Source organism: Etheostoma cragini, chromosome 21, assembly GCF_013103735.1.
Source record: "Etheostoma cragini isolate CJK2018 chromosome 21, CSU_Ecrag_1.0, whole genome shotgun sequence".
NCBI classification, from domain to species: Eukaryota; Metazoa; Chordata; class Actinopteri; order Perciformes; family Percidae; genus Etheostoma; species Etheostoma cragini.
In genome coordinates, this window is record NC_048427.1 from 11,460,664 (window position 1) to 11,476,268 (window position 15,605).

The 15,605-nt window shown below is 43.3% G+C and overlaps 1 protein-coding gene across 4 annotated transcripts in view; it reads left to right on the forward strand.

Moving 5' to 3' along the window:
- The window catches only part of LOC117936704 (ankyrin repeat and fibronectin type-III domain-containing protein 1), a 131,489-nt gene extending 121,837 nt beyond the window's left edge, over positions 1 to 9,652 (forward strand). For all 4 annotated transcript variants that reach the window (XM_034860032.1, XM_034860033.1, XM_034860031.1 and 1 more), the window contains 11 exons: positions 8 to 107; positions 609 to 741; positions 1,010 to 1,129; positions 1,255 to 1,470; positions 2,539 to 2,705; positions 2,863 to 3,013; positions 4,372 to 4,540; positions 4,671 to 4,837; positions 5,418 to 5,622; positions 5,807 to 6,510; positions 6,605 to 9,652. In XM_034860032.1, coding sequence (XP_034715923.1) covers positions 8 to 107; positions 609 to 741; positions 1,010 to 1,129; positions 1,255 to 1,470; positions 2,539 to 2,705; positions 2,863 to 3,013; positions 4,372 to 4,540; positions 4,671 to 4,837; positions 5,418 to 5,622; positions 5,807 to 6,510; positions 6,605 to 6,913 — 2,441 coding nt within the window. In that variant the 3' untranslated portion in view covers positions 6,914 to 9,652. The remainder of the gene's footprint in view (positions 1 to 7; positions 108 to 608; positions 742 to 1,009; positions 1,130 to 1,254; positions 1,471 to 2,538; positions 2,706 to 2,862; positions 3,014 to 4,371; positions 4,541 to 4,670; positions 4,838 to 5,417; positions 5,623 to 5,806; positions 6,511 to 6,604) is intronic.
- The last annotated feature ends 5,953 nt before the right edge of the window (positions 9,653 to 15,605 follow it).

The window sequence follows — 15,605 nt, forward strand, 5'->3', positions numbered from 1 at the left end:
CCCACAGAACAGTGCAAAGCTCCACCACAAGGGAGGAAGCATTCAGTATCCAAAAGCCTGCGCCACCTCTTCCAACCCACCAGCAAATTTGTTAAAAGCTTGAAAAGGTAGATTCTCTTTTTTCCGCTTTCCTCCATGAAATGTGATGTCAAAGTAGTTTCCCTTCTTGCTATAGACTTTACACTATAATATGAAAGAAATTGTAATTGTTGTGTATGGTAAATGTGTTAATTTTTACATTTACATATATTTTCAATGAATATTCATTTTGGAAAGAACATAATATATCCATTCTAGATTGTTAAATATACTTCTGACTTTATGGTGACATGGTTTCCATTGCAGCAAATAGTTATCATATTTTTAATGACTTGTAGTCATTTTGATAATAACTTACTTTCAGAACATACACAGAGTGCAGATGTGCAGACCAGTGTAGGCTAGGCTTTAATGCAAGTCCATCAAAATTGAATCACCTTTAGACACCAAGGCACGATAGGTGATATGTTTGGGGTACAATGAGTTGTGCAATGTATCATTTTGATATTTAGTCACTCAGTGGCGCAGTGTTACTGTAACACATGTACTTTTTCTGTGTTACTTTCCAGAGGTCTCTATCTGACATCCATACTCTACAGAGATGACAATGTGTTGGTGACTCCAGAGGACCAGATTCCTATTGTGGAGGTTGAAGATTCCTACTCCAGCTCCCTCATGCAGGACTTCCTCTGGTTTACAAAGGTAGACTGACAGAGCGAGAGAGAGAGAAAAACGTTGATACATTACCATGATAAATTTCTTATTTGATGACCCACTACAATCATCATAAAACTGATTAAAATCCACAGGAATCATTTATTTTAATATTGTGCTAAAAATGTTTTTTTGTTCAGTAATTTACATGGACACATTACTGCATTTTAACAAATGATTACATTACCCTTTGGTTATTACTAATCAGCTGCAAACGGAACATTAGATCATTAACTGAAAAACGGTTTGAACGCAGGTATCCTATCTATGGGAGGAGATTCCCTGGCTGCAGCAGTGTCTCAGTCCATCCCAGTCGTCTTGTTCCTGTACTTTGCAGACACGCCTCAAGATGCTGCAGGCTGTCTCCCATCTACAGGTAGTACAACGCCAGCATCCCAAACTATTAGGACTATGGTTTTGAAATTGAAATGGTGGCAATGCTCCAAACAAGAGAAAAGCACTGAACAGCGGTGCAGTTATTATCTGATGTCTTTTCATCAGGGAATGCTGGGAACCCAGGACCTTGGTCAGGTGTACTTTGAGCCAATCAAAGACAAGCATGGTAATGCCCTGCTGGTGCTCCTGAAGGACATGAATGCCTGTCCCAACCTGGATGGAGTTCGCTGGACGCAGCTTTGCAAACTGCAGCTCCAACGCAAGTCCATCTCGTCCCCTGATGAGCCCACTGCCTTGGACATGCTTCTCATCACGCTCCATGTGAGTCTGGCAGTGATTGGTAGTTAGTTCAGTTTTGGAAAATGTGTTATTTTTGCTTTTGTTTTGGAGACAGGCTGCTTTCACAGCAGTTAGGAATGGTAGGAGGGTTTGTCAGCAGTGGTTGTGGTTTTCATCAGGCTCATTCTTTGTATTGTTTGTTACCCGGAGATTTAGCAAGATGAAACTGCATAGTTTAAAGCCCTTTGTCAACAACAAAATGCCCCCCAAAAAAACTGGAAAGCATTTATCTATTAGTATCACTCTAATGTTTTTTAAACTCTCATTCACAGAAAACTAGTAAACATGAGGCTCTGTGGCTGAAACAATAGCACTGTAAAATAAAATGTGCTTCCAATTACCAGCGCTGCTTGTGCAGACACTCTTTATTGTTTTCTATTCCCTCCTCATCCATTTATTACCTTCTTTGTACGGACACATATTGAATTGGCTTGCCAACAATTTAATTAGAAGCCAGATTTCAGGTCAATGATCCATGCCAACCCAACATGAATGTTAATCATCTCAGTCACTTTATTTTAATGGAAACTGGAAGGTTACCTTTGAATTTCAGCATTGTGGACCTGATGATGAAAATGTTGCAAATTGTTGTTGTTTTGTGTTTTGTAACTAATGCTGTGTGGCTGTTTTGTTCAGAACAACTACAGTCTGGAACCAAACCAAAAGTTGATTTTGTCTAAATAGCCCGGTAAACTTGATACCATTGTTACAGTGCTGTTCTGTCCCGTGTAAGCTGGTTTGGCCTTGTGGTTCCAAAACAATGGTGGAGAATCTCTTTGGCTAAACCACATTTCACTGAAATATTTGTTTTGTGGCCTGTTATGGACAAATTGTATAACGAATACACAAAAATGTACTGTTGGGCTACTTTGCCATGCTGACTTTTTCTTTAAACATGTTGTAGCAACTTTAGACTGAAGTCTCTCAAGGACTAACAACGGCAAAATATGAAAAGGTTGCTTGACAAGATAAAATTAAAATTGGTGTTGACCGCAGTCAACACTACCACACCGTCTTCTAACTTAGTCTCTCGCCACCTACTGTTCCCAGGAGAAGCTGGCGTATCACAGGCGAAGCAAGAAGACGTTGCCTCCAGGCTTATACCTGGGTTACTTGAAGTTGTGTACATCAGTGGAGCAGATCAGAGCGCTTGTGCCCCAGAAACTCCCCAACGTCCTCTGTCACTCCAAAATTCGGAACAACAGCAACGTGTCCAGGTGGGACCTAATGTGAGTCAGTGTATATGGGTTCTGGATCAGTTTTGACCAGACACCTGAATATACTGGCCAAACAATGACAAGGATACCTGTTAAGTGGATCGATGCCCTCTTTTAAAGCATTCCTGTGAGTGTGTGTTCTGCATGTGTGTTTTAGAGAGGAATGGCAGTGGCTGCAGGCTCTCAGCTCTCTGGAGGAGTCGTCGGAAATGGACAATGAAGAACAAAGTGCTCCACATCGCCTCCTACAGGACCTGCGCAGCGCCACCAAAGACCTGATGGGATACATCAATGTCCCTGGAAATCAGGTCAGAGTCAATCGGAAACTGTGTGTGTCTTTGGCCATAAGAATACGGTTCTACAGTGAGATGTACAACCTTTTCTTTACCAAATGCAAAACAAAAATGTTTTTTTTTGTGTAGACTGATTTTGACTGATATCATGGAACCAGTTGAAACTCCTCTGGAGAGATATCTAGCCAAGTTCCAGAGGCAGGCAGTAGCAAGAGCTCAAAGCAATGAAAATGATTCCTATGGTTATTCAGCCAATTCTGGTTACACCACTAATTCTACATGATTTCTGTAAAAGAACATGGTTTAAATTCCAGCACAATGACAATCATTGTCCATTTGACTTTATCCTTATACCACCCACTCTTCTAGCTAGCACAGAACTCTATGAATATATATATGAACATATGTATTGACAGATTAGAATGACAGAATGTACAACTGAAACCATAAATATGTTTCCAGAGGGGATGGATGTTACAGTAAAATTCATGTGATATGCAATAACCCATAATTACAGCGAACCGTACTTCTCATTCCACTATTGGAGTTGGAGCCTCTGGTTCTACTTTCAAAATGATCAAATGAGTTAAAAAAAAGGACTTCGTGGTGGGCTAGCAGTCTGTTATCCAAACCCTTCAACTATGACTTCCGTTTGAAGGCAATCAGGGACTCACCCTTTACTTCTATCTTATAAAATAAAAGCTAAAATTACCTTTAAAAACATATATATACAGTATACTGTATATATATACTGGAATCTATCATATATATACATATATATATATAGGGAAAAAAGAGCAGTTGAGCAAATGATCTTGAATATGATGATGATGCACAAAAAGAACTGCATACATTAAAATGACATGTATTCTGTCTCTGTTTTAAGATTAAGCGTGATTTATGCTCCTGCGTTTAAGCTACACCGTGGCTACGTACGTTGGGACGTGGAAACATGGACCTTACACAGTAGCCTGACGTGCACCTCTCGAAAAATGTAACTACACGTTTTCACCTTCTCCATAAACAACGTGAAATCAAGGAGAGGGTTAACTTTTCCTGTTAAAGATTTCCTACCGTGGTCAGGAAGCACAGGGGAGACACTTTGTTTCTCTCACTATGACTCTAGAGTTGGTAAGGCTAACTGGTTCGAAGCTAATCACTGTCATTCTCTCTCTCGCTCCACCACACACTCCCCACGCACACACATGCCGGCCCTGCTATTCTCTTAAAGAGATCGAAGCTCATGCCAACGCACAAGTACAAACTTTAGGCCACTTGCATAGGCTACGGCGAAAGCCCTGCGTGGAGACTCCGCACAACCATAAATCAATCTTACATTGGCATACTGAGAACACCTGTCGCCGTGTGTTTAGGTGCAGGACTTCCGTATCTACAGCCAAGAAGTGGTAGAGTTTGGAGAGAAAGTGTCCTTCCTGCTCCTCCTGCCACCTTCAGATGAAGTGTGCACAGCTCCTGGTCAGAATAACCCATACTCCCCCCGCTCCGGCTTCCTCACCCTGCCCCTGCAGATCTTTGAATTGGGTCAGTATGTCCAGATTTTGGCAGAAATGGGAAATTTGACACCAACTGCTGTTTCTAAATATATGCTCCTGTACTTACGGGCACAGTGTTTTAAATTTCTTCCTTTTTGTTGGATTCCTTTCTCCCTCAGTCCACTTTAATGCCTATTGCCCCAGTTTCATCGGCCAGTACTGCAGAGTTTCGGCTTTGCTGGAGCTGGAGTCCCTCATGTCCCAGCAGGCCCTAAGGGAGGCCTTCTCTGAGGCTGAGCTTATTGCTGCCAAGAAGAAACACCAGCAGGTCCAGGATCACATACAGGTAACCCAGCTGGAATATATATATACTGTATACACATAGTTAATAATATAACATATATAGTTTTACACACACGTAAGTGTTTGGGTTATGAACTGTAAAACTGGAATATGTGTGGGAGATATTGAAATTAATCACAAAAATATGAATATATTAAATATAAATATATATACACTACCGGTCAAAAGTTTGGGGTCACTCACAAATTTCCATTGGACTCCATTATAGACAGATTCCCAGCTGAGATCAGTTGCCTTGTTTTTTTTAACCAGGGCAGCAGTTTCCAGATTACATTATGTGCTTACATAATTACAAAAGGGTTGTTTAATGTTTTCTTAGTTAGTTTTTTTAAATAATATCAGATTAGTAAACAAAATGTGCCTTTGGAACATTGGATGAATGGTTGTTGATCATGGGAAATGTAGATATTGCATTAAAGATCAGCCACCCACCCAGATCAGCTGGTATCCTGTCTATAATGGAGTGAAATGGAAATTTGTAAGTGACCCCAAACTTTTGACCGGTAGTGTATATTTGATTGTTACTGGGGTTAACTATTATGAATTTGTTGACTGTACAACAGCAAATGGAGGAGGTGTGGCGCGATGCGAGGTGGATCATGGACGCCCTGCAGTATGCCCGCTACAAGCAGCCATCGGGAGGCATCTCCATAAGCTGGATAATTGACTTCTCCAAGGAAGTGTTGCCCGAAAAGCCTCCCTCTATCACCTCCCAACCAGACTTGCCCTCCCCCATGCCTTCACCCGAACCCTGCCGCAAGCACTCAGGTCACAATCAACTCTTACAACAGAAACATGTTGAATTCTGCGGTTATATGTAGTTGTAAATAGAGGGTTTAATATTCAACTCACAAAAATGACATTAATATACATGATTATAGGACTTTGTTCAAACTGCCAATTTTTTACTTCCTCATGCACTGTCAATAAGTATTTTTCTCACATTCGGCAGATTTTGCTGGACTATCAGATGAGGAGGGCTCCTCTGAGGTCTTTCTCACCACCGACAGTGACTATGACTCTAGCCGTGCCCAGAGTCCCCGTGAGCTGGACCTGTTGCCGCCCTCACCTGTCTCATGTTCTGCGCCGCGTAGTGACGGGATCAGCTCAGGAGGAGGGATGTGTCTCGGGGGGAGTGGATGCGGTGGTGGGGTACTAAGGGATTCCACGCCAGATGTCCTCCAAGCCTCAGAGCTGCAGCACGGGAGGGAAGGGGAGCGGTGTGGCGGAGGAGTTCACTGTGTCAGGGAAAGGCGAAGGGGGGGGCCAGAGCTCTTTGACAGTGACTTCATCCTGCCCAGCAGGCAGATCGAGCTGTTGCACATCACAGAGAAGAGGCAGGCCTTCTGTGTGAGAACCAGCAGCCTGGAGTTCCCTTCCACCACCTCTGCCCACCAGCCTTACTTCTACCACACTACTTGCCCCTCGCCCTCCAACTCACCACAACGGAGATGGCACAGGCCCTCGTCCGTGGACCGCTGTTGCTCGGCTGAACACTGCCAGCCACGGCTTCCACCAGCGCGTACGTTATCAGAGGACAGCGGCACACAGAGACTCTCCTCACCATCACTTGCTGCCCTCAGGAAAGGCTGTCATGCCACACTCAGAGTGTACCCACAGTATCGCACAGGCCTGCCAAAGGAGACCAGTGTTAAGGTATCAATATGTTTTGCTATGTTGAACCTATTCACCTTTAAGCTGTTGTTGTGTTTGTGACAATCACATAATATGTTGTCTTCGCGTGTTTCAGCTTTGTGCAACTCCAGGGACGTCAGCACGGGAGATAGTCCAGCTAGTGGTTCAGGAGATGAACATTGTGTCGCGACGCATGCTCGGTAGCGGCGGAGGCGGTGGTGAACAGGAGCATTGTGTGTACTACAGTCCTGAACAGATAAAGCACTTTGGGCTCATGCTGGTGGTGGACAATAGAGAAAAATGGCTCCAGGATGATTTCTGTCCCCTGGAGCTCCAAAACCCCTGGCTGAGGGGCAAACTATGCGTTCGCATCAAGGAATATTCACCACTAGCACTCAAACACAGCAGGGCCACCACAGTTTGACACTTCCAGGAGAGAGAATGAGAACATTTTTACACATAAATAGAACATGTAAGAGTACCTGCAATGTGCAGATTCTCTAGATTGACTTTGGATAAATGCGTTAGGAAATAAAGGAACTGTTACATTTGTACAAACAGGCCTAAACGCTCCACTACTTTCTCTCTCTCTGTGGTGTTACCATCCACAACTGCAGCTATTACATGTCATATGTTCTGCTGTTTTCTTGTTATGAAAGGCTTCTGTTTCCATGAAATGTGTTCCTCCGTACGTAGGATCTTTTTTTATGAACATCAGAGACCCTCATATGGACACCAAATGAACAATAACAAAATGGAACAAAGAGAAATAGTTTTTGGGTTGTCAGGAATCATTTGGGAAAAAGATTGTGATGCCGAGCAAGATTGACGGAGGGTCACTTTGACTTTTGGCGAGATTGACACCGGCACATTTGGCCGTGCACGCCAAAACGACATGGGCAGCATCATCATCCCCAGCCACACGCCAACACGGGTTTTCCAATAAACTCTCTCATTGTGTCATGCCCAAAGAGCTGTCGGTTGCAGCCGCCTGGACCCATGTTCCCAGGATGTGGCCTCTGGACACGGCCCAGAGGGCAGGAAGGCAGGGAGAAGTACAGAGGGGGGCTGGCGTCTTCGCTTGGGGACGCAATCAGCCCGACGATTTGGCCCGTCAGCCTGTCACTCAGCTGCTCTTGTCCACTGTATGGTAGCGAGAGGCCAAGCAAGGGAGAGAGAGAGTGAGAGAAAGCAAAGATGAGGGTGGAGGCTGCATCTTTCAGATCCTAGCACTGGCTCTTTGGTGCACTTTTTCTTCCTCTGTATAGTAAACTCAGTCGTAGTGTAGCTAACAAATTCTCATCTTGTGAATTAACACAAAATGAAACCAGCCAATTTGGATTTTCACAACAGAGAAAACACAAGCAATACTTGACCCTTTTGGTTTTTCTAATAGATGGGGAAACAGCATGTTAACCTTCCAGAATTGTGGTGAGTGTATCTAAAGTACTGTAGTTCATGCTGTGCTATAACGCTAAAACCTAGATCAGTGTTTTGTTTTGTTTGGTTCAGTGGTATTCCCAGATGCTTAAGAAAATGGTGCCCGCCAGTCTACAGCAGGGTCTCCCAAAGGGATTCTACTATGAAAGGGACAACTAGTTGTTATGAGGCCCAGTGTTTGTTAGCAAAGTAACACATCCTACAGTTTGTTTCAGACTTTCCTCGGAACTGCTTCAAAATAAGTTATATATTAAATACAAGAGGGTTAAAAGGGTTTACGTTTTAGCCCTTGAACGCACCGCCACAACCTGCAATGCGCGTGACTGATGGAGAATTGTAAAGGCGAAATGTCAAATGTAAAAACACCCATAAAACAACATTGCCAAACCCACAGCCAGTGTGATCGGTTAGATAACATTGGAATAGCTTGCACAGCCAGTTGTGCTCAGTCTGCTGTAAACATGCTAGCAGATTAGCCCGCGAGCGGTAGCGTTCAGCTTGTCTACCCTAATGGGTTATGGGACGCTCTCCTTGCAAATGGAAGTGTTCAGTTGAGATTCTCTAATACCTGGACCTGAAACACCAAAACACTGATGTGGGTATTGTACTTTTGGATGAACCACTATCCCTGACTACACAATAATTAAGGCCTCTTACCAATCTACATCATCCTTTTTAGCTATTTTTTGGGAACCTGTGCCAAGTTTTGATTTCTCTGTTCACTATACAGTGTGTGAAACCTCACAATTTTACATTTGAAACAGAACAGTCTATGCAGTGTTTACATCAGACTCAACATCTAAAACTGCAGGTTGTTGTGTTTAATTGTTGTTATATTTTTAACTGTTTTTCAGCATATGATCAATACTTTTTTCCCGCTACAAAACGTCAACATCATACCGTTAATAATAACCTGCAGCATTTTCAAAATGTAGCACCAGAAAGGTCAAGAAGAGGAGAGTGGTGTGAAGTCAGTGGACCTGTCCTCAGTTACTGTAGCATTCCAGGTGAACAAGATGTTGTCGAACCTGTCACAGGGGGAGTTAACAACGGCGTCTCTCAAAGTGTTTACAGCGGTTAGTTTCCCTACACTTTCAAACATGTGTTTATGTGTAACTACTGTATATAGCTATAGACAGTGATAACTGATGTTATAAGTTGTAGTTGGTTTTTCTAATGGCTTGAACTGTTGTATTAGCGCTTAGATGTCTTCTTTATTCACATTGTTTTGTTCAAGCGGTTTTTACGGGGACCAACTGCAAAAAACAACACAACTAGTAACTGAACTATGTACATAGACTAACAAAGACCACGGGGATGAATGTAATGTATCTGCCCTAAATGTGAAAGTAAGTGAATGTGGGGCTATAATCACTACTGAGGTCAAAGGACAGTGAAGTTATAGGCAGGAGTCTGTTTTAAGAATAAGCTGAAGGGGAAGAAGGGGATTTGAATTTCCTGTCCAGTTGAAAAATAAAGTAAAGCCCCATGTTTACAAGTAGCCGTTGGCAGATCCATCAGGCAAAGTCATGAAGGAGACATCACGTCACTTTTTTAAAATCTATTTTTATTGAACAATAAATGAATATTACAAAATAAAAGCCTTGGTTGTTTACGAGGATTTCTTCTCTTTTAACAGATCCCTGCACACGAGTGTAGGACGTTTCTAACCTTCATGTGAGTCCAACTGAGCAATAATAACATCTTTTATGTGACATTGACCTTTTAAAGGTCCCATGACATGGGGCTCTTTGGATGTTTTTATATAGACCTTAGTTGTTCCCTACTACCATATCTGAAGTCTCTTTCCCGAAATTCGGCCTCGGTGCAGAATTACAGCCACTAGAGCCAGACCCACAATGATCTTTCCTTAGTCTGTGCCATTTTTGAGTCTGAGTCTTTGAGCCTGAGTTCTGAGGAGAGGGGGGGGGCAAGATAGAGTCTGGGTGTGGGACATTGACCAACTGCCACTTTGCTCATTTGAAAGCCATGATGTCTCTCTCTCTCTCATGGGTGGGCCAAATTCTCTGGGCGGGCAAAGCAGAGTGAAGGGAGGTAACCTTGCCCCATATGAGGTCATAAGGGGTGAGATTCAAGATCAGCCCATCTGAGCTTTCATTTTCTCAAAGGCAGAGCAGGATAACCAGGACTCGGTTTACACCTATCACCATTTCTAGCCACTGGGGGAGCATAGTCAGGCTGGGGGAATTGTACATGTAAAAAAAACTCATAAAGTGAAATTGTCATGCCATGGGACCTTTAACACTTCCTGTTTGAGTTATACAGTACGTCCCACATTAACTGCACTGCATTGAATTAGCTTGAAAAATGAACATTCCATTAGGATTCATGATATATGTTGGCAACCTTCAACAGCCATAAGGAGCATATCAAGCTTATATTTCAAGTGTGTGGAGATCAGATTTTCTTTGGGGCTTATTCTTTTAGTTTGTAGTTTCATCCACATGTACAATACACTTGTTCCTACAGATGCTATTTTGCAATGACCTCATCAGTGTTTGTCACCCAGTTGCTGAAAACTAAATGGTGGGCAGCTGCAGACAGAATCTCAGAGTATAAGTTGTGGGCATGGCCACATGAAGCCTGCAGCGTGCACTCGCCAGGGATGAACAATGATGTTACTATTGCCTATGTTGATGGAGTGTTTTTTTTGTAACCGGTCTGAATGGAGTTTATGCCTAGCATTAGGAAAAATACTTAATTAAGACATAATGACATCCCCTCCACCAGCTTCAGGGTGATGTGGATTACGTCATCTTTACGTTCTCAATGCATTTGAGCACTGTCTCCTGGACATGGCAATACAACTATCTGAACTCTTCAGGCCTCTGCTGTAACCAGCTTGGTTTGAGGGCGTGCCACACTAGCAGCTAGGCGAGCCTTATAACGTGTTACAAAGTGACACAAAAAAACGCGGGTTTGTCCTAGAAGTAAAAGCTGGACTTCAATAGAGCTGTTTGGAGCAGTTTGTGAACAGTGTTTTCTGTTGGAGATGGTAAGTAACGCAATAAAGGAAAGGGAAAAAGACAAAAAGCATAACATGAATTTAACACTGTTGTGAAAAAACTGCCTTTTGCTTGAAGAGCCTATGAAAAAGGTTAACTTGCTGCACTAATAACAAAACCACAAACTACACATTAAAGGTCCCATGGCATGGAAATGTCACTTTATGAATGTAAATATGCTGTATTTATATAGCGCTTTTCCAGTCTTAACAACTGCTCAAAGCGCTTTTACACCTACAGGAAACATTCACCATGCACACACATTCATACACTGTGGCCGGGGCTGCCGTACATGGTGCCACCTGCTCATCAGATAAAAATTCACACTCCGATGCGCAGCACCGGGGGCAACTCAGGGTTCAGTGTCTTGCCCAAGGACACTTCAACAATGACTGCAGCGGCGGGGATCGAACCACCAACCTTCTGATTGGCAGGCAACCGCTCTACCGCTAAGCCACAGCCGCCCTATGAGCGTTTTTAACATTATTATGCGTCCCCCGGTGGCTACAAATGGCGATAGGTGTAAACCGAGCCCTGGGTATCCTTCTCTGCCTTTGAGAAAATAAAAGCTCAGATGGGCCGATCTGGAATCTTGCTCCTCATGAGGTCATGAGGTCACATGCTAATGAAAGCTCATTGTGGGACTGTCTCTAGTGGCTGGAATTCTGCACCAAGGCTGAATTTCAGGAAATAGACTTAAGATATGGTTTTAGGGGACCACTAAGGTCTATGTAAAAGCATCCAAAGAGCACCATGTCATGGGACCTTTAAACCTTGAAAAAGTGGATTCAACCCTTGAAGGTGACTGATGCAAAATGCACATGTGAATTATGTTTTTACTTTTCACTTCCATATATTAACAAAAATGTCCCAGATATTTAACTGCAGGGAATCTAAGGCCTCCATCCACAGACAGAACACTTTATTTTTTAAATTTTCACTTCTGACCGCCTCTTGTCAGTATGTGTGTATGTTTGTGGTGGTTGTTTATTTTTTATTTTTATGTCCCATCAATTTGTTTTGTTAACTGTTTTGTCTAATTGTGAATGAATTTTTTTTTTTGCTTTTAAGGACCCCCTCAAAAATGAGATGTCAAATCTCAAGGGGTTATTCCTAATAAAGAATTTCCAACTGACCAAACTCCATGTGAATGTGTTTGGCTGTGTCCAGAAGTGTGCTTCGCTGCACCTGTGCCCCGCCCAGCAGTGAGGTTGCAGTATCCTGGAGTACACCTGTGCATTACTGCAGCAAGGTTAGACGTTGAACCCAATGTTAGCCTTCATTCCCATCAAGTGTTATAGATACTTTAAAGGTCCCATATCATGCTCGATTTCAGGTTCATACTTGTATTTTGGGTTTCTACTAGAACATATTTATATGTTTAAATGTACAAAAAACACAAACATTTTTCTCATGCTGTCTTTCTGAATATACCTGTATACATCCTCTGTCTGAAATACTCCATTTTAGTGCCTGTTTCTTTGAGCAACACCCCAGAAAAACCAGTCTGCTCTGATTGGTCAGCGTCTCAGTGTCACTACACCGGTGTTGCAGACAGGGAATGACTATAACGAGACTGTAGCGGCACTTCCTACCTATATATAGTATGGTTGTTACATCACAGCTGTACGGAAGGCCTTGTTTAAAGGCACCATTGGTGAATACGGTTGTGTGCATATCTTTGTGGATTGAGTGTTTTGATACTTTCACATTATTTATTCAGCACCTCAACCTGCTTTTTTGTAGTAAGACATAGAAATCTTACTGCAATATGGGACTTTAATATTACCACTTTTTAACATTTCTGGTATTTTAGCCAATAGATGAACTACTGGACTTTCAAATTAGTAATAATAAAAAGTAAGTAAAGCATTTTTGCATTAATAAAGCTTTATGTTGCACAGCTCGTTTATTACACAGTTTGTTTAAATGTTTAGTTGAATTGTGATCCCAGAGTTAAATTCTGGCTGGCCAGGTTGCTTTCAGCAGGCTTATATCACAGCGCTCCCTTGCTAGCGCCATGTGTTTTTTCAGCGCTTGAGCAAATAAGATGCTGCATGCTTCCCTGTCAACAGATCCTACAAACACTAATGTGCAGATGGACGCGCAAACACACATTGGTGCATACAAGTGGCATGCACTTAGGAATCTTGATATTTAGATGTGCAAATGCACATGTGTACCATTTAGAGGATTTACACTTTTGTACTATATCAAGACCAATTCACACACACTTTCCCAAACAGCTTATCACGCACAAATCATGCCGTACTGCATCCTTGCCAATGCACTATGCCTTTAAGAGCACCCCTTTAACGTCTATTCACAGTAACTTAAGAATTGTACTGGAATTCTGACACCTCCTAATTTTAAACCTTCTGACTCCAGGAGGACCCGGGCTAAATATAAACCCTAGTATATATCTGAATACCTATAAAGAAAACATTCCCAAAACACCCTGAATAGTGGCTATTCATGCTCATAAAAGAGATTCAAAGTAGAGTGTGCGCTGGTGGAGAATCATTTGATAGGTGATTTCGTCAGCACCTCCCCTGACTGGGAAGCAGGATTCAGAGCCTGCTGAGCGTTCGTTCTTGTCCACGAAGAGACTAAACTGCCAGTCGCATATGAGCCCTACATTAAGCTCAAGGTTGTGTGTGACAACACAGCAACCAATGCATCTTGATAGTGAGCAGGTTTTAGGCCCCAATCTGTTCTTTCTCAAAACGCCCCACCTCTGCGCTCTTCATCTTCAGCATTCCTGAGGTTGTTCAGGATTGTGGGCCAAAGGGTGGGTCCACTAACTTGACGCACCAGATTGTTTGTCAAACCAAACCGTCTTAGGTGCCGTCATTGGAAACTGTTTGGAAAAGGGCTGACACTTTCAAAAAAATATCTGGCTGTTGATTGGATGAACCGTCTGTTTATCATGCCCACCATTGTTTTAAACGACCATCACACACACACACACCTAGGCCACCGCCAGAAGCATTACCACCAAATGCTGCTGTTCAGACACAAATGCATTAATTGAAGCCTGAAAAGATGGATTTTTTGTCCAATATGTGATCCCATATTCTGCAAAGTAATGGGCCTACAACTTTGGTCAGATAACCTTTCAAACACACACACACACAGACACACACATACACCACCTTCTAGTGCAAATTACGTGAAGCAGAAACAGACAAACTTGCTCAACATGTCCAACTATTTTGTATAGATGGATGTCTAAACATATGACTCTGGAAGCCAAATGGCCTGCACGGTTTGACTGTTAAACAGGTCCAGTACATGCAAAACACTTCTCTCATATACTTGAAACTCACACTTTGACAGCTATCGCTAACACCATAGTGACATCCCTCTTTCCTCTTCTTCTATTCCATTTCTGCACCTACTGATCACCTGTTTCACTTCCTTCCCCCAGCCCCTCACATCCACCACGACAACCCCCCGCCCCGCCATGCCTACCAACGGCCGATTTCAGCCTGGCACTTATTGGCGGATTAGCAGCGGTGTACATGTATGTGTACGCTGGCATGTGTGTTATGTGTGTGTGCAGTGGGTGGGAAAACTGAAGCCTGCTACTACTGCATCACTCATTTCTCTCCCTCCCCAGGGCCCATAAACCTTTAAAGCACCTATAAAACACTTGGCGAGGCCTTTTTGAAGTTTTTATGAAGATCTGGCTTTATTGTTCCCAAGAGATGAGCCCCGCTCCGCTGGCGCCTCGGAGCTTTCTGGAAGTGCCAGTGAATTCAGGAAGGGGGGGTAGCAAAACAGGGAGTCCCAGGGAAAGAAGGGCTAGGAATGGGGGTGGGCACTGTGGAGCCTGTGTTTTTATGCCCCCCCCCCCATGCATATTTGTGTGTACATGTATGTAAGTGTGTGTCAGGGTGGCAGAGGAGCTGCAGATGCATTGTGAACAGCAACAGTGACAACTTTATCTTTGGGGGTGTTGAGTGTATGTCCTAGATTTAAGACACATTAAATCAAATGCAAGTTAAGAAAGTTCTAATAAAAGCACATGTGTTTGAACACAAGCATGCATGTGTTGTAGCATGTGTGTGTCTGCGTATGCCTGCATAATACGTTTGCAGACGACGGGGCAAGCAGGTTGTGTCCTTGTTGTTTGAAGTGGGGCTCTGTTGTTCTCATTGAGCTAAATGAATGGAGCCGGACCCCCCTCCATCTGTCTGATCCAGCGGCACCGGCCCTCCCTCCCCAAATCCCGGCTCCGACGCCCGACGCATCGGCCCCCTCAAAGGAACAGTTGGCAAACGGACGGCCCTTTAAACAGGCGAGGCCTCTAAGCAAGGCTTGTGAGAGCAGAGAGAGAGAGAGAGAGAGAGAGAGAGAGAGAGAGAGAGAGAGAGAGAGAGAGAGAGAGAGAGAGAGAGAGAGAGAGAGAGAGAGAGAGGGAGGAAGGAGATAAAAGTAATCACAAAATGTTTTTGTGAGGATTTCATGTGAAATCCATCACTGTGAAATGCAAAACCTGACTGCTTCTTAACTCTTATTTTGTGTGTGTGTGAGGGCAGATTTCTGTGTGTGTGTGTGTGTGTGTGTGTGTGTGTGTGTGTGTGTCGGCCGGCAATTACAACTCAGTGGCTGTGACATTAGCCATGCTGGTGGCTTTGACTGTAC